Genomic DNA, 21,722 nt, shown 5'->3' with positions numbered 1-21,722 from the left:
CAAAAAACAAAGTAGAACAAATCCTGACCTACAATTCAAAGAATTTTTATTGACTAAACAAAGATCCAGAACTATAAAGGTCTATGACATGATTGGGAAAACCATTTAGAAAAAAATCCTATCAGAAATGAAAAAAAAACCAGTAAAAATCAAAGCAAAAATGCCGCATGTAAACAAATAAAAACCACAAACGAGAAAGCGAATTTTTGTTCATACACCATTCGCTCACTCTTTGAATTGTAACACAAAATCAAGAGCTCCGCTCAGCTTACAGCTTTAGAAACGCAACTAAAGCCCCTTACAAATCCTGAGTCAATCAATTAGGGCTTGCTACTCACAAAATAAGGAGAGTATGAAAACGTATATTTTTTAAACTTAAAAATCAGAAGACAAATTTACAATAGAAGACATAACAGTAAAAACTGTACAAGTAGAAATAAGCACCGAGCAAAATCACGCTCATTCGTCACAACCGTTAGTGGTAAAAATTGATTCTTTAAGAATTGATGTCCGGAACGGAAGCATTCCGATTTATCATTTCCACCTCGTTAGATGCGTCGCTTAGGGCACATTCTGGAATGGAACAATTCAGGTCGATGACACTTCCGATTCCATTACTAAACGATATCGTCGATTCGTCCACGTGCACCATTGTGGGTGAGCCTGTTGAAAGAATCCTCGAAGGCGTCGGTGACAGAACAGCGCCCAGACTACTCGTGGATATCATAACCGTCGGACTGATATCGGTCGAGGCAACGATCGGCAATGTTTTCATACCAGCAACGTCTGTTGTCTGCGATTCCTCTTTTATATCGGTAGGTGAATACGTGGGTGCAACTAAACACTGACCTAAGAGTCCGCTGCACTTAAGACAGAGCAGCTGTGTGGCACAAGCAGCGCACATGGGTGGCGGCTGTTCGTTTCGGTTGAGAACCTGAGTCAGTTGTCGCTTCAGCTCCTCGTTCATTATTCTCAAATTGATTATCTCTTTGTATAGTGGCGCCTCGGAGGCCTGCAATTGTTGACATTTAAACTTTAAAAAAAGACTTCGATTATGACAACTGGTTCTAACTTATAAAAAAAAACTAAAGCGTTGGCCATAAAACAATTTGGCTTTTGATGCATTCCTAAACTATTGTAATTCTTATGATATAGTATGCACTCTTTTCGAGATGGCTAGGATGTACACGTGCACAATACAAATAATACATTCGAGTAATTCGAAACCAAACTTGAAATACTTCATAACAAGAAATTTTTTTTACCTCTGCCGTCCTAAAATCGGGTAGTTGAGATTGAAGTTCCTTTATGTAGTCAACAGCGCGTTCCAGGAGAATACTCTTGCACATATTCTAAACAAACTTTTCATTACGAACCTAAGCACATTGTAATCAGAGATTGGACATGCCAAACAATTAAGAACTCAGATACTTGAATTAATTACCTGATTGATAATTAAATATGCATAGAAAATCAATGAATGAGGTGAAAACAAATTTCCAGTGTTCTTCGAATTCTGCTTGAAATTAAACCTCGATTCTTTGTTGTGTCTCAAGCAATATTTCTTCGGATTCTTAAATCGTATCATAGATTATTGTAGCTACTGTCAAGGCCCTCCGAATATTAATTCCAAATACTTAAAAAATACTCAGTTATAAACTCAAGCTAGAAATAATTTTTTAAATCAGCTTAAGTCAAAAGCCAAACATTTAGAAACTCAAAAAAAACCCAATAACTCTTTGGGCGCAGAGGTTAAATCCAAAACCATTTGCGAACTCAGATATGAGACATCACTTCACAAACAAAAGGAAAATAGTTAGACTTTAAGCGTTAAACAAATATTTGGTAACAGGCACAAACGCAAATAAGGATTGAACATTCTAAAGAAAAACTGTCAACAAAAACGCAACCCTGCAACTAGGTGCGAAGCTTGTACGACTCAGAGTAAACTGCTCAAAACATCTTTTTAGGTAATGATTCGCCCATAAAGTTCTAGCCCCACTCATCCACACTTTGTCATAATTGTCTACCAACTGAGAGAGATAGGGAACAGTCAAAACCCGCATGCTGTTCGAAAACAGTTGGTGTATGAGTAACACAATTGTCAAACTCAAACCTCCAAATGAATTAAATAATGACACATTAGAAGACCGTTGAGACCTGCCATTAATGAGACTACAAGACAAAAACATGGCTGGTAAATTGCCGGAAAAGAGCCGCCGTTGAAGCACATCGGGATTGCAACAGAAAAAGAAAGAAAGCGATAAAAATTGACACAATTTTTCCTCAGTTTCAAAAAATGTCTTCTTATTCGGTGTGCAGTTTCAGTTAAATTCTAAAGCTATACTTCATTCAGATTCTAAACTGAATGCTAACAAGCTTAATAATAAAGTAAGCTAGCAATTGCTCTGAACTTTGATAACTTAATGCACTATGACTTAATGACCGGGCTTTATCGGTTTATCCCGTTTATTTTGATTTTCCTCTTTTTAATTTGACAGTATTCACTACACTGCGTAATTCAATGCGTGGAAAAATTTAAAATCCATTCAGTTGAAACAGTGAGTGAGGTAAGTCAGAAGTCAAGCGTGAAAATCGTGACTTGTAAAACAAAAAAAGGTGACCAAAAGGTCAACCAAATTTTTAAAAAAAACATAGCAGGACAAGTCCTGACTCACAATTCAAAGAATTTGCATCGACTAAACAAAACCAGAACAAGAATAGACTATGGCTGGATTGTGAAAAAGATTTAGAGAAAAATTCCATCAAAAAATCAAAAAAGACAGTAAAAATTGAAGCGAAAATGCCGCAAAAAATATTAGCAGAGAGTGAATTTTTGTTCATTTACCGTTTTTCACTCTTCTTAAAAGGAACTCTTCTGCCCCCCCCCCCCCAGCTTAGTGGGAATCCATTTTTTATGACCCCCAAGCGCACGTGCATTAGTTTTACATAGCAAAGTGCTATATAACAACTCATAATTTTTAGCTGGGGTTCATAGAAAACACTGCGGGGAGGCGAAGCAGAATAGATCCACCAAAAAATTAGAATGATATAATTTAGAATGAAAAAAGTTCACACCGCAAAACCACTCCATTTTTAGCTCCACTTCCTGTTTTGGCAAAAATCATCGCTTCAGTTCGCCTTCAAAATTCATGTGTGAACAGATCTTAAAAGAGACAGGGCCGCAATAGATTTCAAATTCTTTGAACTGTAAAAAAAGGAGAGCGCGAAAAAATTAGGCTTTGAGAGGCCGACGGTGGCTATTAAAATCACAAAAAGAGCAAAAAATTACGGACTAAACCCAAGATTTCTTTGAAAAAACATTTAGTAGCAAAGTCAATAGTATAATGTCTTCCTGGGCACGCAACAGGGGTGGGGACATTTGGGAGACCCTGTGTTTGCAACGGGGGGGGACACAAAAATTTTTCGAACTTTAAGTAGTTTTTGGCGTTTTGGCAAAAATGCTGCGCGAGACGCGGGGAGACATTTTTGGTAAATTTTGTTAGTTTCTGACGTTTCTGGTGTAAATGGATTGTTTCGGATGATAGTTAAGAAGTAGCAGTGCTGTCTTAGTGGTTGTTCTTTTGTCATTAGCCCAGGTGTAAAAAAGTGAAAAATAGAACATTTTGAAGTTTTAAAATTGCGTGAAATGCAATTTGAGCTGGGTTTCGGGTCTCAAAGACGATTTTTTGGTGACTTCATATTACCTGGTTAGCGTTATGATCGACAGAAAATTTTAAAAAAATGGTAAAATCAAAAAAACTGAAGTATTAAAATTGCGTGAAACGCAATTTGAGCTGGGTTTCCGGCCTCAGAGACGATTTATTGATGACCTCATTTTACCTAGTGAGACTCATCATCAAAAGCAGCCTTAAAAAGTTTTGGGAAAATTAAAAAAAAATGAAGTAATAAAATTGCGATTGAAATGGAATTGCAGCTGGGTTTCGGGTCTGAAAGACGATTTTTTGTTGACCTAGTATTACCTGGTGAGCCTCATCATCTACCGAAATTTATAAAAATATAAATTAAAAAAAATTGAAGTAAAGAAATTGTCGGAATTGTATTTTGCACCGGGTTTCGGTTCTGAACGTTAACGTTCTTTGTGGACCTATCTTACCTGGTGAACCTCATAAAATAAAACTTGGAAAAATTTTGGGAAATTTAACTTGATCAAACATGAAAACAAAATATGTTAATAATTAGGGAGGTAAGTGGTTGCTGAATGACCGGGCTTTACCGGTTCATCTCGTTTACTTTGATTTTCCTCTTTTGACTTTGACAGTATTCTCTACACTGCGTAATTCAATGCGTGAAAAAGTTTCAAATCCATTCAGTTGAAACAGTGAGTGAGGTAAGTCAGAAGTCAAGCGTGAAAATCGTGACTTGTAAAACAAAAAAAGGTGATCAAAAGGTCAACCAAACTTTTAAAAAACATAGCAGGACAAGTCCTGACCCACAATTTAAAGAATTTGCATTGACTAAACAAAACTAGAACAAGAATGGCCTATGACTGGATTGAGAAAAAGATTTTTAGAAAAATTCCATCGAAAAATCAAAAAATAGTAAAAATTGAAGCGAATTTTTTGTTGACTTCATTTTACCTATTGAGACTCATCATCAAAAAGAAGCAAAAAGTTTGGGGAAAATAAAAAAATTTAAAGCATTAAAATTGGGTGAAATGCAATTTGAGCTGGTTTTCGGGCCTCAGAGACGATTTATTGATGACATCATTTTACCTAGTGAGACTCATCATCAAAAACAGCCTTAAAAAATTTTGGGAAAATTAAAAAAAATGAAGTATTAAAATTGCGATTGAAATGGAATTGCAGCTGGGTTTCGGGTCTGAAAGACGATTTTTTGTTGACCTCCTATTACCTGGTGAGCCTCATCATCTACCGAAACTTATAAAATTATAAATTAAAAAAAATTGAAGTAAAGTAATTGTCGGAATTGCATTTTGCACCGGGTTTCGGTTCTGAACGTTAACGTTCTTTGTGGACCTAATCTTACCTGGTGAACCTCATAAAATAAAATTTGGAAAAATTTTGGGAAATTTAACTTGATCAAACATGAAAACAAAATATGTTAATAATTAGGGAGGTAAGTGGTTGCTGAATGACCGGGCTTTACCGGTTTATCTCGTTTACTTTGATTTTCCTCTTTTGACTTTGACAGTATTCACTACACTGCGTAATTCAATGCGTGAAAGAGTTTAAAATCCATTCAGTTGAAACAGTGAGTGAGGTAAGTCAGAAGTCAAGCGTGAAAATCGTGACTTGTAAAACAAAAAAAGGTGATCAAAAGGTCAACCAAATTTTTAAAAAACATAGCAGGACAAGTCCTGACCCACAATTCAAAGAATTTGCATTGACTAAACAACACTAGAACAAGAATGGACTACGACTGGATTGTGAAAAAGATTTAGAGAAAAATTCCATCAAAAAATCAAAAAAGACAGTAAAAATTGAAGCGAATTTTTTGTTGACTTCATTTTACCTAGTGAGCCTCATCATCAAAAGAAGCAAAAAGTTTTGGGAAAATAAAAAAATTTGAAGCATTAAAATTGGGTGAAATGCTTTTGAGTTGGTTTTCGGGCCTCAGAGACGATTTATTGATGACCTCATTTTACCTAGTGAGACTCATCATCAAAAGCAGCCTTAAAAAAGTTTTGGGAAAATTAAAAAAATGAAGTATTAAAATTGCGATTGAAATGGAATTGCAGCTGGGTTTCGGGTCTGAAAAACAATTTTTTGTTGACCTCGTATTACCTGGTGAGCCTCATCATCTACCGAAACTTATAAAATTATAAATTAAAAAAAATTGAAGTAAAGTAATTGTCGGAATTGCATTTTGCACCGGGTTTCGGTTCTGAACGTTAACGTTCTTTGTGGACCTAATCTTACCTGGTGAACCTCATAAAATAAAATTTGGAAAAATTTTGGGAAATTTAACTTGATCAAACATGAAAACAAAATATGTTAATAATTAGGGAGGTAAGTGGTTGCTGAATGACCGGGCTTTACCGGTTTATCTCGTTTACTTTGATTTTCCTCTTGACTTTGACAGTATCCACTACACTGCGTAATTCAATGCGTGAAAGAGTTTAAAATCCATTCAGTTGAAACAGTGAGTGAGGTAAGTCAGAAGTCAAGCGTGAAAATCGTGACTTGTAAAACAAAAAAGGGTGATCAAAAGGTCAACCAAATTTTTAAAAAACTTAGCAGGACAAGTCCTGACCCACAATTCAAAGAATTTGCATTGACTAAACAACACTAGAACAAGAATGGACTATGACTGGATTGTGAAAAAGATTTAGAGAAAAATTCCATCAAAAAATCAAAAAAGACAGTAAAAATTGAAGCGAATTTTTTGTTGACTTCATTTTACCTAGTGAGCCTCATCATCAAAAGAAGCAAAAAGTTTTGGGAAAATAAAAAAACTTGAAGCATTAAAATTGGGTGAAATGCTATTTGAGTTGGTTTTCGGGCCTCAGAGACGATTTATTGATGACCTCATTTTACCTAGTGAGACTCATCATCAAAAGCAGCCTTAAAAAAGTTTTGGGAAAATTAAAATGAAGTATTAAAATTGCGATTGAAATGGAATTGCAGCTGGGTTTCGGGTCTGAAAAACGATTTTTTGTTGACCTCGTATTACCTGGTGAGCCTCATCATCTACCGAAACTTATAAAAATATAAATTAGAAAAAAATTGAAGTAAAGAAATTGTCGGAATTGTATTTTGCACCGGGTTTCGGTTCTGAACGTTAACGTTCTTTGTGGACCTCATCTTACCTGGTGAACCTCATAAAAAAACTTAGAAAAATTTTGGGAAATTTAACTTGATCAAACATGAAAACAAAATATGTTAATAATTAGGGAGGTAAGTGGTTGCTGAATGACCGGGCTTTACCCGTTTATTTCGTGTACTTTGATTTTCCTCTTTTGACTTTGACAGTATTCACTACACTGCGTAATTCAATGCGTGAAAGAGTTTAAAATCCATTCAGCTGAAACAGTGAGTGAGGTAAGTCAGAAGTCAAGCGTGAAAATCGTGACTTGTAAAACAAAAAAAGGTGATCAAAAGGTCAACCAAATTTTTAAAAAACATAGCAGGACAAGTCCTGACCCACAATTCAAAGAATTTGCATTGACTAAACAACACTAGAACAAGAATGGACTATGACTGGATTGTGAAAAAGATTTAGAGAAAAATTCCATCAAAAAATCAAAAAAGACAGTAAAAATTGAAGCGAATTTTTTGTTGACTTCATTTTACCTAGTGAGCCTCATCATCAAAAGAAGCAAAAAGTTTTGGGAAAATAAAAAAATTTGAAGCATTAAAATTGGGTGAAATGCTATTTGAGTTGGTTTTCGGGCCTCAGAGACGATTTATTGATGACCTCATTTTACCTAGTGAGACTCATCATCAAAAGCAGCCTTATAAAAGTTTTGGGAAAATTAAAATGAAGTATTAAAATTGCTATGGAAATGGAATTGCAGCTGGGTTTCGGGTCTGAAAAACGATTTTTTGTTGACCTCGTATTACCTGGTGAGCCTCATCATCTACCGAAACTTATAAAATTATAAATTAAAAAAAATTGAAGTAAAGTAATTGTCGGAATTGCATTTTGCACCGGGTTTCGGTTCTGAACGTTAACGTTCTTTGTGGACCTAATCTTACCTGGTGAACCTCATAAAATAAAATTTGGAAAAATTTTGGGAAATTTAACTTGATCAAACATGAAAACAAAATATGTTAATAATTAGGGAGGTAAGTGGTTGCTGAATGACCGGGCTTTACCCGTTTATTTCGTGTACTTTGATTTTCCTCTTTTGACTTTGACAGTATTCACTACACTGCGTAATTCAATGCGTGAAAGAGTTTAAAATCAATTCAGTTGAAACAGTGAGTGAGGTAAGTCAGAAGTCAAGCGTGAAAATCGTGACTTGTAAAACAAAAAAAGGTGATCAAAAGGTCAAATTTTTAAAAAACATAGCAGGACAAGTCCTGACCCACAATTCAAAGAATTTGCATTGACTAAACAACACTAGAACAAGAATGGACTATGACTGGATTGTGAAAAAGATTTAGAGAAAAATTCCATCAAAAAATCAAAAAAGACAGTAAAAATTGAAGCGAATTTTTTGTTGACTTCATTTTACCTAGTGAGCCTCATCATCAAAAGAAGCAAAAAGTTTTGGAAAAATAAAAAAATTTGAAGCATTAAAATTGGGTGAAATGCTATTTAAGTTGGTTTTCGGGCCTCAGAGACGATTTATTGATGACCTCATTTTACCTAGTGAGACTCATCATCAAAAGCAGCCTTAAAAAAGTTTTGGGAAAATTAAAATGAAGTATTAAAATTGCGATTGAAATGGAATTGCAGCTGGGTTTCGGGTCTGAAAAACGATTTTTTGTTGACCTCGTATTACCTGGTGAGCCTCATCATCTACCGAAACTTATAAAAATATAAATTAAAAAAAAATTGAAGTAAAGAAATTGTCGGAATTGTATTTTGCACCGGGTTTCGGTTCTGAACGTTAACGTTCTTTGTGGACCTCATCTTACCTGGTGAACCTCATAAAATAAAACTTGGAAAATTTTTGGGAAATTTAACTTGATCAAACATGAAAACAAAATATGTTACTAATTAGGGAGGTAAGTGGTTGCTGAATGACCGGGCTTTACCCGTTTATTTCGTGTACTTTGATTTTCCTCTTTTGACTTTGACAGTATTCACTACACTGTGTAATTCAATGCGTGAAAGAGTTTAAAATCAATTCAGTTGAAACAGTGAGTGAGGTAAGTCAGAAGTCAAGCGTGAAAATCGTGACTTGTAAAACAAAAAAAAGGTGATCAAAAGGTCAACAAATTTTTAAAAAACATAGCAGGACAAGTCCTGACCCACAATTCAAAGAATTTGCATTGACTAAACAACACTAGAACAAGAATGGACTATGACTGGATTGTGAAAAAGATTTAGAGAAAAATTCCATCAAAAAATCAAAAAAGACAGTAAAAATTGAAGCAAATTTTTTGTTGACTTCATTTTACCTAGTGAGCCTCATCATCAAAAGAAGCAAAAAGTTTTGGAAAAATAAAAAAATTTGAAGCATTAAAATTGGGTGAAATGCTATTTAAGTTGGTTTTCGGGCCTCAGAGACGATTTATTGATGACCTCATTTTACCTAGTGAGACTCATCATCAAAAGCAGCCTTAAAAACTTTTGGGAAAATTAAAAAAATGAAGTATTAAAATTGCGATTGAAATGGAATTGCAGCTGGGTTTCGGGTCTGAAAAACGATTTTTTGTTGACCTCGTATTACCTGGTGAGCCTCATCATCTACCGAAACTTATAAAAATATAAATTAAAAAAAAATTGAAGTAAAGAAATTGTCGGAATTGTATTTTGCACCGGGTTTCGGTTCTGAACGTTAACGTTCTTTGTGGACCTCATCTTACCTGGTGAACCTAATAAAATAAAACTTGGAAAAATTTTGGGAAATTTAACTTGATCAAACATGAAAACAAAATATGTTAATAATTAGGGAGGTAAGTGGTTGCTGAATGACCGGGCTTTACCCGTTTATTTCGTGTACTTTGATTTTCCTCTTTTGACTTTGACAGTATTCACTACACTGCGTAATTCAATGCGTGAAAGAGTTTAAAATCAATTCAGTTGAAACAGTGAGTGAGGTAAGTCAGAAGTCAAGCGTGAAAATCGTGACTTGTAAAACAAAAAAAAGGTGATCAAAAGGTCAACAAATTTTTAAAAAACATAGCAGGACAAGTCCTGACCCACAATTCAAAGAATTTGCATTGACTAAACAACACTAGAACAAGAATGGACTATGACTGGATTGTGAAAAAGATTTAGAGAAAAATTCCATCAAAAAATCAAAAAGACAGTAAAAATTGAAGCGAATTTTTTGTTGACTTCATTTTACCTAGTGAGCCTCATCATCAAAAGAAGCAAAAAGTTTTGGAAAAATAAAAAAATTTGAAGCATTAAAATTGGGTGAAATGCTATTTAAGTTGGTTTTCGGGCCTCAGAGACGATTTATTGATGACCTCATTTTACCTAGTGAGACTCATCATCAAAAGCAGCCTTAAAAAGTTTTGGGAAAATTAAAAAAATGAAGTATTAAAATTGCGATTGAAATGGAATTGCAGCTGGGTTTCGGGTCTGAAAAACGATTTTTTGTTGACCTCGTATTACCTGGTGAGCCTCATCATCTACCGAAACTTATAAAAATATAAATTAGAAAAAAATTGAAGTAAAGAAATTGTCGGAATTGTATTTTGCACCGGGTTTCGGTTCTGAACGTTAACGTTCTTTGTGGACCTCATCTTACCTGGTGAACCTCATAAAAAAAACTTAGAAAAATTTTGGGAAATTTAACTTGATCAAACATGAAAACAAAATATGTTAAAAATTAGGGAGGTAAGTGGTTGCTGAATGACCGGGCTTTACCGGTTTATCCCGTTTACTTTGATTTTCCTCTTTTGACTTTGACAGTATTCACTACACTGCGTAATTCAATGCGTGAAAGAGTTTAAAATCAATTCAGTTGAAACAGTGAGTGAGGTAAGTCAGAAGTCAAGCGTGAAAATCGTGACTTGTAAAACAAAAAAAAGGTGATCAAAAGGTCAACCAAATTTTTAAAAAACATAGCAGGACAAGTCCTGACCCACAATTCAAAGAATTTGCATTGACTAAACAACACTAGAACAAGAATGGACTATGACTGGATTGTGAAAAAGATTTAGAGAAAAATTCCATCAAAAAATCAAAAAAGACAGTAAAAATTGAAGCGAATTTTTTGTTGACTTCATTTTACCTAGTGAGACTCATCATCAAAAGAAGCAGAAAGTTTTGGGAAAATAAAAAAATTTGAAGCATTAAAATTGGGTGAAATGCAATTTGAGCTGGTTTTCGGGCCTCAGAGACGATTTATTGAGGACCTCATGTTACCTAGTGAGACTCATCATCAAAAGCAGCCTTGAAAAGTTTTGGGAAAATTAAAAAAATAAAGTATTAAAATTGCGATTGAAATGGAATTGCAGCTGGGTTTCGGGTCTGAAAGACGATTTTTTGTTGACCTCGTATTACCTGATGAGCCTCATCATCTACCGAAACTTATAAAAATATAAATTAAAAAAAATTGAAGTAAAGAAATTGTCGGAATTGCATTTTGCACCGGGTTTTGGTTCTGAACGTTAAGACTCTTTGTGGACCTCATCTTACCTGGCGAACCTCATAAAATAACACTTGGAAAAATTTTGTGAAATTTAACTTGATCAAACATGAAAACAAAATATGGTAATAATTAGGGAGGTAAGTGGTTGCTGTTGTTAGAACTATCTGAGTCATCATCTAACTTTAGAATTAACTGTATACTATAACTACTATAGTCGTTACTGAAAGTCATTCCACACGAGTAGTTGTCGCATTCGACTGTGATTGGTCGAACGACATAGTCAATGAAATATTTCTGAATAAGTTTACATGTTCAACTGTCTGCATTGGCGAGTGTTGTTATTATAGATGAACACAGTATTCATGTAGAGCAGACAGAATTTGTTTGAGTTTCAGTTGGAGTTTGATTTGAAAAACAAACTATGTCAGTGGTTGACAATTTTTCCTTCTTTTACCTTTCTCACGATATTTTCTGTACACAAAAACGTTATGTAGTGGCCTGTGTAAAAACTTACGTCTCTACTGCAGCATACATAACGATAAAATTTTTCAAAAAGGATAAATTCCTTAATTAAATCCAAGACAATAAGAATAATAGCAGTCGCGATAGAAGTGGTTTCAAGTTCAACCAGGGAATTAAACTAACTTTAGCTGAGTTTGATTCATTCTGAGTTTGTATAACTAACTCAAAGCTACAATTCATTCTGTGAAAAGCTAGACTGGACATTCAGAGTAATCTATCAAAAAAACGGAAAAAGACAACGGAGAGACGACGGCCTTATCATCTTGCGTTCCCATCGGAGACGAAGAGCATTAAATCAACTCAGGTTGCTGATCGATCAAAGAAGAAAGCGAAGAGAAAGTCTGAGAGTGACACACAGTATTAGTACTGATTGAGGCTATGTTTGAACGAACAACTGAGTTTTTTTGGCAGTTTCACAGATTTCACTATTTCATCTGCAAAACTGAGCCAATATTTGATACTAAAGGAATCCACAACAATTTTGCTTACAGTTTGCATGAGAATAACGTTTGTAGAAAAAAACAAAAACATTATCATATTGCGGCTTTGGATCAAGTAAAAGAGACTTTCAAAATTTCCTTTGAAATCCTATTCAATTCTTTGCCAAAACACATGCTTCAGACTTCTACCCCACCAAACACAATCTGTAAACACCACTTTTCACGGTAAAACTTTGGAGAATTTGGAGCATGCAGTCATTTACAATCACCATTATCAGCAAAATTTATATAGCTCTAAAAGAAAGCTTCCAAATATTTTAGAACTGGAAACTGTCAGAGAGAATATTTATGTTCAAACTGATTTACTACCAGCTTGTACTCTCAACCGGTTTTATGTATCTATCAGAACAGTTCTTATGCAGAACTTTCAAAAATTATTGATATTATTAGTTGATATGACTCCATGAATATTGATAACGATAGCGTACAAATTAATTTTCGATTTGAATTTTAAAAATACTTTTTTTTTCAACAGAAAACCGAGCCATCTAGCTTCAAAGGAAAAAAGCAACTTATTTATAAAAAAAACAATTGTTACTGAAAACAAAAGTTTTAATTATTTGATTTATCTTACATCATATGCCTACCAAACCGTAGTAAATCATCATCGTTCATGTAGTGTACATATGGATAGCTATATCAGAAAATAATATGAGTAATACAATTACAAACGAGTCCACAAAGTTTTGAGTTAGGTTTCTGAATTGGCTGTAATCTGAGGAATTGAACAACTTCCATGTAGAACTGCAGCAGTCGATGTATGCAAAATGGTAGCAATCCAGTTCTTGCTCAAGTGGATCAGCAAAATAAATTGATTTTTGTTATAATTACAAATCAGTAGCCAATGGCTGCCCGATGATGCTGATGTTGAGGCATTAACGGCAGCAAAGCAATTGTCTGACAGTTCCCAAAGAGCTCCACTGAAATAAAAAAATTTGTTAATTCAGGGTGAACGAAATCGTATGGAGCCTCCTGTGTTGAAGTAAGGTCAAAGGCCAAAACGAAGTGACTTGGATAATCGGCTAGTGGAATGCCATGACCACCTTAACCAGAAAATTTAAAGCTTCAAGCGTGTTGAAGTAGACACGTTGATCTAAAGTTGTTGAAAAAGGCGTCCCAACAACCGGTGATCCATTTCGATAAATCACTATTCCATTCAAATTGAACTTCTGGTGATGGAAAGGGTTCGTTCTGTCACTTCCTTACTATGATTGATTTGTTGAAAACGCAATAATCATTCTTCGAACAGGTTCTTTGGCGGTGTCTTCGAGACTCCAACGCCGGATGCCAGCAGTGGCAAAGTTCTTGGCAGCACCTCTGTGTACCGATAAACCGCTGTTGATTTAAGCTAGTTTTTTTTAATTGCAGACAACACATTACCAGTCACGGTCATTTTGCGCACGTAAAGATTCGCTTCCACAATTTTTACTCTGTAATGTTTAATAGATTCGGATATGACGGTAAAATTGTTTGGAGACTTTCTGAAGATGCGTAGGGCTACAACACAGAGAAGGCGTTTGTCACAGGTCAATATATCACAGGCAATTTTCCAAGGAGAAAACATTCCAGAGTCACCAACTGAAGCTTTTCGTGCAGCAACAACAGTAACCCTGTTTTCAGCTCCAATTTTAGCCAGTTCGTCATCATAAGAATAGCCTCGACAAACTAACCAAATGTTCTTGGATAATTTTCCGGATAAAAACTATGTTTCTATGAAAGCCTTGTGCGCGTAGTTGACGTTTGTATTTGACAATTCATCACCATTTGCTGAGACTGTACAGTCTGAAAACGGAGAGTGCAGAGCGTTACTGCTAAAATAGGATGCCAAAGAGGCTGCTTTTCAAACAAGTCTAAAGTTCTGTGTTGCCTCAGCTGACAGTAAATAAGTATTCAATTTTCAATTTGGAAAAGAATCCTGACCGACTTCCCCGTAACGGTTGTTTTCTCTAAATGATTTTTCAGGATTTGACAGGACTGCTCCGTTTCTGGTTTTTATGAACATTTCCACCACGACCACATCCAATTCGAGCTCGTGAGCCACTGAGTTGCTTCTGGAGAGTTGAATTGAGTGCTTCTTAAGTACTCTTCTTTTTGGCGAAAACGTCAACAATCTCTGGTGCCGCCAGTACAAACAGTTCTTTTCCAATCTTTTTAGCAATAGGTCAAAATACTTCTTAGCTTTTGGTATGATGCCTACCAATTCCAGCTGCCAAAGTGCGGAACCCACTACCTCGTTGACAATAGTGTCCTGCATAGTATGGTGACTGATTGTTGTTGATAGTATGCTTCCATTTAATTAAAACTTTCGAAGTTTAACGTTAGAACAAGTTTTCATGCTCCCATAAATGGGACTAATTAGTAAGTTTCGGTTTTCAACTGAACCTCCATACACTGAAAATGGCTTGACAACAATTTCTTAAATTCCAAATTGCTAAAACTATTCTATGGATTGGTTCAAATTTACAAGGACTACCGTTTTTCAGGTGTGGTTTTGAATCAATGACACGAATCAACGGAGCTTTTGTGTCTCGTGTGCTGATACTCAATTATGTTGCCACCGACGAATATCAGTTGTTTTCCAGAAAGCAGAACAAAAGGGTAATCGGTAACAAAAGCTTTCGCTTTTCCGTCACCAAATTGTCAAACGAAACCATCTTATGGCCAATACGAGTTCCAGAGCCATCTTTGATTCCTCTAAAGAAAAAAATGCTCGAAATTCCTTCGTCAGGAAAAGATATTCCTTCATTTTTGCCAAAGAAGAAGACCAGAACACCTGTGGTTTTATTGAACTGATGACTGAATTTAGTTAGACCAGTCGCTGTTTTCATGGCTTTTATCAAGTGTTCCAAGTTTTCATAGCTTCCACCATTGATAAAGGCGGTCTCCCCATTGTATGGTTTTCAGACAGCACCAGATGGATCACTTCTCTGATGGTTTTTGTTACCTTCAGAGGAATACTTAATGATTCGATTGCCATTATCCTGGTTGCTTCTAGATAGAAACATAATTTCACTCAAAGCTACCCCAAATCACCTTCCAGACTGATCTCTTCATTAAAAAGTTTTTAAGGCTGGCTGTTGTCTGAAGACTTCAGCTGTTGTCGTTGCATATTTTGATTTGAGTGGTTCAGCGCGTATATAACGTGAAAGAGTCATCAGCAATCAAAAAGTATTTAACACCTGCGTTTTGTTTTGAAGGGTTGTCCACGTGTGCAATAACTTTCAAACGTGAAAAACTTTTTCGAAACCTTTTATATTTTGTGTGAGCATTATTGTTCGCTAAAAATTAGTTCACTTTGAGAGACCGAAGATTTGTGTTTCATCTCCTGGATAGCAGTCTGAACCGACCTTGCTTCTTCATTACTTACAGTCGCCTTTATGTTAGCAGAAAACCTAGTTTCGGAAAGACCTAGTTTATATCACGCAAAAATTAAGAAGTCAGGCGTGAATGAGTCAATAGGTCAACTTAGACCAAAGAATGTTCTTGAACACAAGCGCAAAAAACTATCTAAGGAAAATTTGGCATTAAAAAGTCATAGTTTTACAATAATTGCTTTGTTGGAGTAAACATAAATCTACAAAACAATATCGGGTATCTTATTGAAACAAACCAAAAAAAAACAAACATAGCAGATAGATTGCCAAACTAAATTTGAGACTGAGAAAAGTCATGCAAGACAATTCACGCGAAACAGCAAAAACTTAATTTTGATGTAAGTTAGAAATGACGTCAATCACTCAACTCAGTCGGCAATTTCATGAAAGGAAACAAACGGATTTGAACTGATCTGAGCCTCGCCAAAAATTAGAAGTAACAAGGAGGCTCGGTAAAGTGCGTTCGCACAAAGTTCCGATACCGCTCATCCACATTTTTGACTTAATTGTATACCCAATGAGGAAGAGATAGAAAACTTTCAAAAAATCACATATTGTTCAGCAAACCGCTAAAGGAATAAAACAATGCCGCATTAGATGTCCTTGAGGAACTGCCATTAACGCGAACGTTAGACTACCCAAACTTGAATTTCAAATAACAACAAACATTAATTGCTCCCAAAAGTCTCGATGTCTATATTTTAAAACAAAAACAAAATTAAAATGGCATCAGATAAAACATAAAATTTAACAGTGCTGAACAAAAAAGTCGTGTAACCCGGCCTTAATGAGAATCTGTAACAATTCGGGCATAACAACAGAAAGATCAAAGTTCAAAAAAACAATTCAATTTTTGAAAACCATTATTTTCTAAATGATTAAAAACATTAGGTATGAAATGAAATCATTAAAAATGTTAAAATATTCCTCTTGAAGTATAATTGTAGGAACGATAGAGACCTCTTCATTTATACCTATTGAAGAAGCGCTTGAGACATCTCATTATTCATATGATGTCATACTACGAAAAGATTAAAAAAAACAAAATTTTAAAAAAACAACTGCCTTGTCAAGGCAGTTAAAACTATAAGCAATTCACCGAGAAGAGTGAATAGGTTCAGTACCGATTTCCTATTCTTTCAACGCGAGAAGGACCTCCCCATTAGAGTGATATTGTTGCAAGGAAACAAAAACCAAGCTCAAAAATGGGGGGTATCCAGAAACTGTTTTTAAATGATTTTTTCCATTGTTCAACTGAAAATGCGTAGTATCGAAGTCAACCCACTAGCAGTTGAAAACAAAACAATTATAAAGATAGACTTTCAGCTGGTTAGAGAGAGGATGCGATCTGTCATTATAGATACTAGCTAGAAAACAAATCTTTCAACTAAAAACTAAAACGGATCAGCTTGCAATTCCTTAGGATGCCAACTGGGCGCGTAAGTAGTGGGACCAACTCAGAAGGGTTTGAAAAATTATAGACGGACCTCATAATTTCACAAACAATTTACGAAACTACAGCATTGAAACCATGAAAACAATGAGGTATTATATACATTCCAAAAAAACAACCATTAGAAAACTGTTGAATCGCTTAGCAATAAGTTGAGAAGACCTGTCAAACATAAGACTAAGTAACATAATGACAAGGTCGAGCAAAAAAGGTAGTTTCAGAATTGCTTTTTTAAACTTTCGAATAACTTAATAAAACCTTGAGCAAAAAACTGAATTCATTAAATAATTGCCTTTTAAAAATAGAGGAAGGCATGGCGACTTTTCATTAGCCTGATTATGTTGAACTACGTAAATGACAACTAATGGGAAAAATGAAAAAAAAGTTTTGCAGAAGAGCAATGTCGCAGCCGTTAAAAACAAGAAAACACCAAAAGCATTAAAATGTTTCATTTCTGATTTTTTAGACGCCAATCGGATCTGTCATCAATGTGATAAATTGTCATGCAAACAAAAAAGATCTCAAAAACATTTAAAAATCGCAAGCAATTTAAAAAAAACTAGGACCAATGCCAAGACATCAGTCAAAACGTTTAACCAACAGAAAAAAATATCTTTTGGTTCAAATAAAAAGTAATTCGATCTCTCAGAAAAGAGGCTAAGTTACGAAAATCATACCTAATTCTAAAATACGATAAGACAAAACCAGAACAAAAATAAGTGAACACTTTTAATATTTTTGAAAAAATCAAAATTGAAAGTCAATCAAAATCATCAGCTTTATACCTATATCAGTTACTAAAATCATTAAAAAATATACAAATGGCTATTGAGGCCAATTACTGCCCAATATTTGTCATACGACAAAAAATTAACAAGTACAGTGCAAAAAACTACCAAATTTTGCAAGAGAACGGTGTCGCAGCCCTTTATCAGCATAGGTTATGATCATCATAAGTTAAGAAAACAAAAAATATGTTCATTTACGACTTTTGTTACGCCTTTTTCGTTAGATTGTTCAGTAATGTGACAATTTACCGAAGAAGCCTGAAGAGCACAAATGAGGAATTATGCAAAAAATTACAAATTTTTGTATGAAAACTCGTAGTACTAAAACCAACAAGCAAAAATGCGCCACAGGGATTAGTTTTGATCTTAAATGACAGAAAGTTTGAACTGTATTTACTGAGAATAAGCTGCATATTGACAGAAAAAAGATGGAAAACTGACATATTCAATAGTTCACTGAAATTTTCTTAAAACAAATATATTCAGTGTCATAAGAGACATTAGATAACAACCAATAACAACAACCTCTTGAAGGAGCCATTTGGGTGTTTGATTGTTTAGACTTAGTATTCATAATGCAAAAAGAACAACAAATGAAGATAAAACACAAGAATTCAGTTAAAGTTCACTGAAACTCTTCTTCAAAGCCATAAAACAATTAGGTTGTCTGAAAACATACAATATCTACATTTGGACTCACTTTTACGTTAATGGGAGCTGTCATTAATGGAGCAACGAATTGAAAATTCTGTCAGGAATTAACATTAAGACAATAAAAGCAAAAAAATTTTTAAAAAGGCAGCACCAAAATAAAAAATTTCTATTTAATAAGAAAAATTAATTTAAAAAATAGGAATCCATTATGATATCAAACCTATCCCTGATTTTGCCGCAGGCCAGTAAACCAAACAGGTGTTCTAAATGTTTGCGCATTGGACCAATTGTCAAGTGAAATATTTCCAAAATCGAAAAAACAATGATGCATTTTGTATAATTTTCGAGTTAAGTTTGGAAAAAACCGCCGAAATTTTGCTTCCAGAAGACACTTACAGGGCGCCGAATTTCAATTAGGAGATTACGGTGATTGTGTCAGCGGTTTGTAGGTCTCCATTTTCGGCAAACTTAAACAGTGGACCAAAAAAGCATACTTTGTGCAATTTTCGACGAAAAAAGTCCGAATTTTTAAAATGTTAACAAAATTTTTAGCCAAAAACTCCAATCAAACAATTCAGCAACGCTCTCTTCGATCTCTAATGGTAACAATAACACTCTACCGTTAAAAACTGACTTATATTAAATAATATCAGCAAAATGGAGCCAAATTTTAGCAAAAATTACGAAAACGTAAAAACTGTCGAATATTCACAGAACTTTACACCTCGATAACTTCCTGTAACAAACGAAATTCGAAAAAAAGAATTCCACACTCTAGGATGAACGTGCTTTTTAATGATAACACTCACAACTCTCTATGATGAATATATCGATCGGCCAAAACTGACTGAACAAAAAAACCTATTTCGGTATATAATTCCTTAAGTGGGGGTCGGAACAATAAAACCAAGAGATGGACAATAAAAGCTCGCACAGATATTGCTTTTTCAGCTAGTAACTGATTTTCCAAAATATATACAAACAAAAAATATTAAGTGTGCGTGGTCTTTCTATTCTCTTGTCTTGCTCCCACTCTTGTTCCTGTTAAATGTAAAGTAACGGAATGCCGTCCCGTTTTGAAAATGTTCCTCTGTAAAAAACGCTCAAGGAATGTATTTTGCAGTCGTTTGTATTAATTAAATCAAACTTTTTGAGCAACCAGATAATTGTTTACAAAAATATATGTTAACTGCCTTACATTGAGTTGTCTTTTAAAACAGAAAGGTCTTTTTAAATGTGAGTAGTTATCTACGTTCTCAATTGATTCAGGAAACAGATGAATCAAGGGATTTCTTGATCGAAACAAATCAATTATTAACGATAATTTTTAAGTGACCTTTATCGTTTCTGCTTGCAAGTCTCAAATCTACAATTTGGATTTTCTTAACATGGTGCTTTTAGACATTGTTATGCCACATATCACCCTTTTTGTTGTTTATAACGACAGCGAACCTTGCTCGAACAGTGTCTCCGTTTCTTATTTTCGCGAAAAGTATTGTCCAGCAAACGCATTCCCGACTTAATCAACCTCAACTGATCATTTTCACAGAATTAATACTATTTAGGTACGCGATAGCTAAACTAACATGAGTTGCAGAATTTCCCCCGGATATCATAGTGGAAGACGATGCTGGCACTATCTCGGCCAAATTTTTCATTGAGGAGTTGATTCTCGATCTCCGCCTCCTTTCGACTGAAAAAATTATTGTTCACGCTTCATAGACAGGATCTTTCCCTTGCATATATTCTGTTTCGACCTCCTTGTTTTTATGCCACGACTAACAAATTATGTATTGTTTTATAGCACACTACGCTACTATGTAAAAAGAATTAGCACGTACGTCTGGGAGTGGTTAAAGTAAAATGCTCACTTAGCTAGACGGGATACAAGAAAAGATCCTCCTTTTTATCTCTACATAGCTTAGTAATCATAAATTGTACCACAACCCAAATCGCAGGCTATATCAGTATCCAAACGAGTGGAGGTCACAAATATAAACTGTCATAATTTCCCAGAAAACTAAGAGGCACATTAAGAAATGTAACGATGATTCCAGAGCTTCAGGCTTATAAGTAGTTAACTCACTTTCATTGTGATTGCTTTTTCTTTTCACTTCTTTGGTGGCAATCATACTTGTTTGGGCTTCTCAAGCATTAAAAAAATTTTTTGTTTCTGCAACCTTCTGTCACGAATGATCCAAATTGATCTTCCTGGACACACTCATAAAAAGCTCCTGAAACGATAAAGATTTGGGGCATTAGTTATGAGTGACTTGAATTACATGAACTATTTTTCGACTTCGATGACTCAAACTTTAATCAATCCATCGGGTAGTCCAAGAGGCTCCGGAATCTCCGACGATAATCTTGTATAGACAAATTTATTGCAAAACCATTTGAAGAAGCAGGCACTTTATTGTTTAGCACTGTAATTGTTGAAGAGGGACGCTATCAATGCTAAAGGTACAATTAAAAGTAAAAATCACAAAATTACGTTAAAAAGTTGTTGCAAAATTCCACAGTGAGGTTTTAAAGATTAAACTAGTCGAAACTCACGCCACGAAAGACATTCAGAATTTTTCACGCCATCATAAATTTGATCTTTGTAGTCCTTTATTAACAATTTTTTGAACACACTTTGGTTAGTTTCGAAATCTCTGAGTTGATTTGGTAGTGAATTCCATTTTTTTGACGTAGCATGGAAAACAGATTTGTCTAGCAAAGAAGTTGATCTCTGGTCATAGAAAAATAATTTTCGAGTAGGTTCATTAATGGAGTATTTTGCCCCTGGTAAAATCAGTGTCGTATTGAATGCTTTTTTATAACGCCTGATATATTTTCTGCGATAAAAAATAGAAAGTTGATCAATTCTCTGTTTAATCCCGATCACCTATTTTTAATTCTTAAACGCCGGGACGATTTACAATTTGAGCGGAAAAAAACCTTTTTAAGACCCCAGTTCAGCTGCTTTTCTAGAGAAAGCATCGTAGGTTTTCTAATGTGTTGAATAAATAAAGCGGAATGATTGAGATGTGACAAAACAATTGAATGAAGTAGAAATTCAAAGCTTGATGTAGGGAGTAGAATTCCGATTGAGACTATAGTCTCCTGAGCCATCTTCTTTAACGTTTGTTTTACACGATTCATGAATATGACACTGCTACCAATTGTTAGTCCTAAATATTTACATTCATTAGACTTGAATAACTTGTGTGAACTATATGGATG

The 21,722-nt window shown here is 34.8% G+C and overlaps 2 protein-coding genes across 3 annotated transcripts in view; both read right to left on the bottom strand.

The window, feature by feature from the left end:
- Positions 1-18,673, bottom strand: part of LOC142334666 (ubiquitin carboxyl-terminal hydrolase isozyme L5-like) — a 60,823-nt gene extending 42,150 nt beyond the window's left edge. Inside the window, exon 1 of the mRNA XM_075382880.1 lies at positions 18,663-18,673. The gene's annotated coding sequence lies outside the window, so the exon portion shown is untranslated. The remainder of the gene's footprint in view (positions 1-18,662) is intronic.
- On the bottom strand, positions 347-20,956 carry LOC142334667 (uncharacterized). Of its 2 annotated transcripts, XM_075382881.1 has the most exons (4): positions 20,581-20,939; positions 20,081-20,187; positions 1,266-1,352; positions 347-1,012 (listed from the first exon to the last, which is right to left on the bottom strand). In XM_075382881.1, the coding sequence occupies exons 1-4, from the start codon at positions 20,624-20,626 to the stop codon at positions 497-499; spliced, it is 756 nt and encodes a 251-aa protein (XP_075238996.1). In that variant the 5' UTR covers positions 20,627-20,939; the 3' UTR covers positions 347-496. The 2 variants fall into 2 exon arrangements, with proteins under 2 accessions (XP_075238996.1, XP_075238997.1); XM_075382882.1 differs by lacking the exon at positions 20,081-20,187 and having other exon boundaries at positions 20,581-20,956.
- Between the last annotated feature and the right edge of the window lie 766 nt (positions 20,957-21,722).

This window comes from Convolutriloba macropyga, chromosome 2 (genome assembly GCF_964194025.1).
Source record: "Convolutriloba macropyga chromosome 2, txConMacr16.3, whole genome shotgun sequence".
Classification (NCBI taxonomy): domain Eukaryota; kingdom Metazoa; phylum Xenacoelomorpha; order Acoela; family Convolutidae; genus Convolutriloba; species Convolutriloba macropyga.
Note: the sequence above shows the minus strand (reverse complement) of the source record. Positions and strands in the feature narration are given on the sequence as shown.

Coding starts and splice junctions, on each gene's coding strand:
- LOC142334667 (XM_075382881.1), bottom strand. CDS start 20,626: ATGATTGCCACCAAAGAAGTGAAAAGAAAAAGCAATCACAATGAAA. Junction 20,188..20,580: donor AAAAAGCAATCACAATGAAA/GTGAGTTAACTA, acceptor TAATTTTTTCAG/TCGAAAGGAGGCGGAGATCG. Junction 1,353..20,080: donor GGGGAAATTCTGCAACTCAT/GTTAGTTTAGCT, acceptor AAGTTTGTTTAG/AATATGTGCAAGAGTATTCT.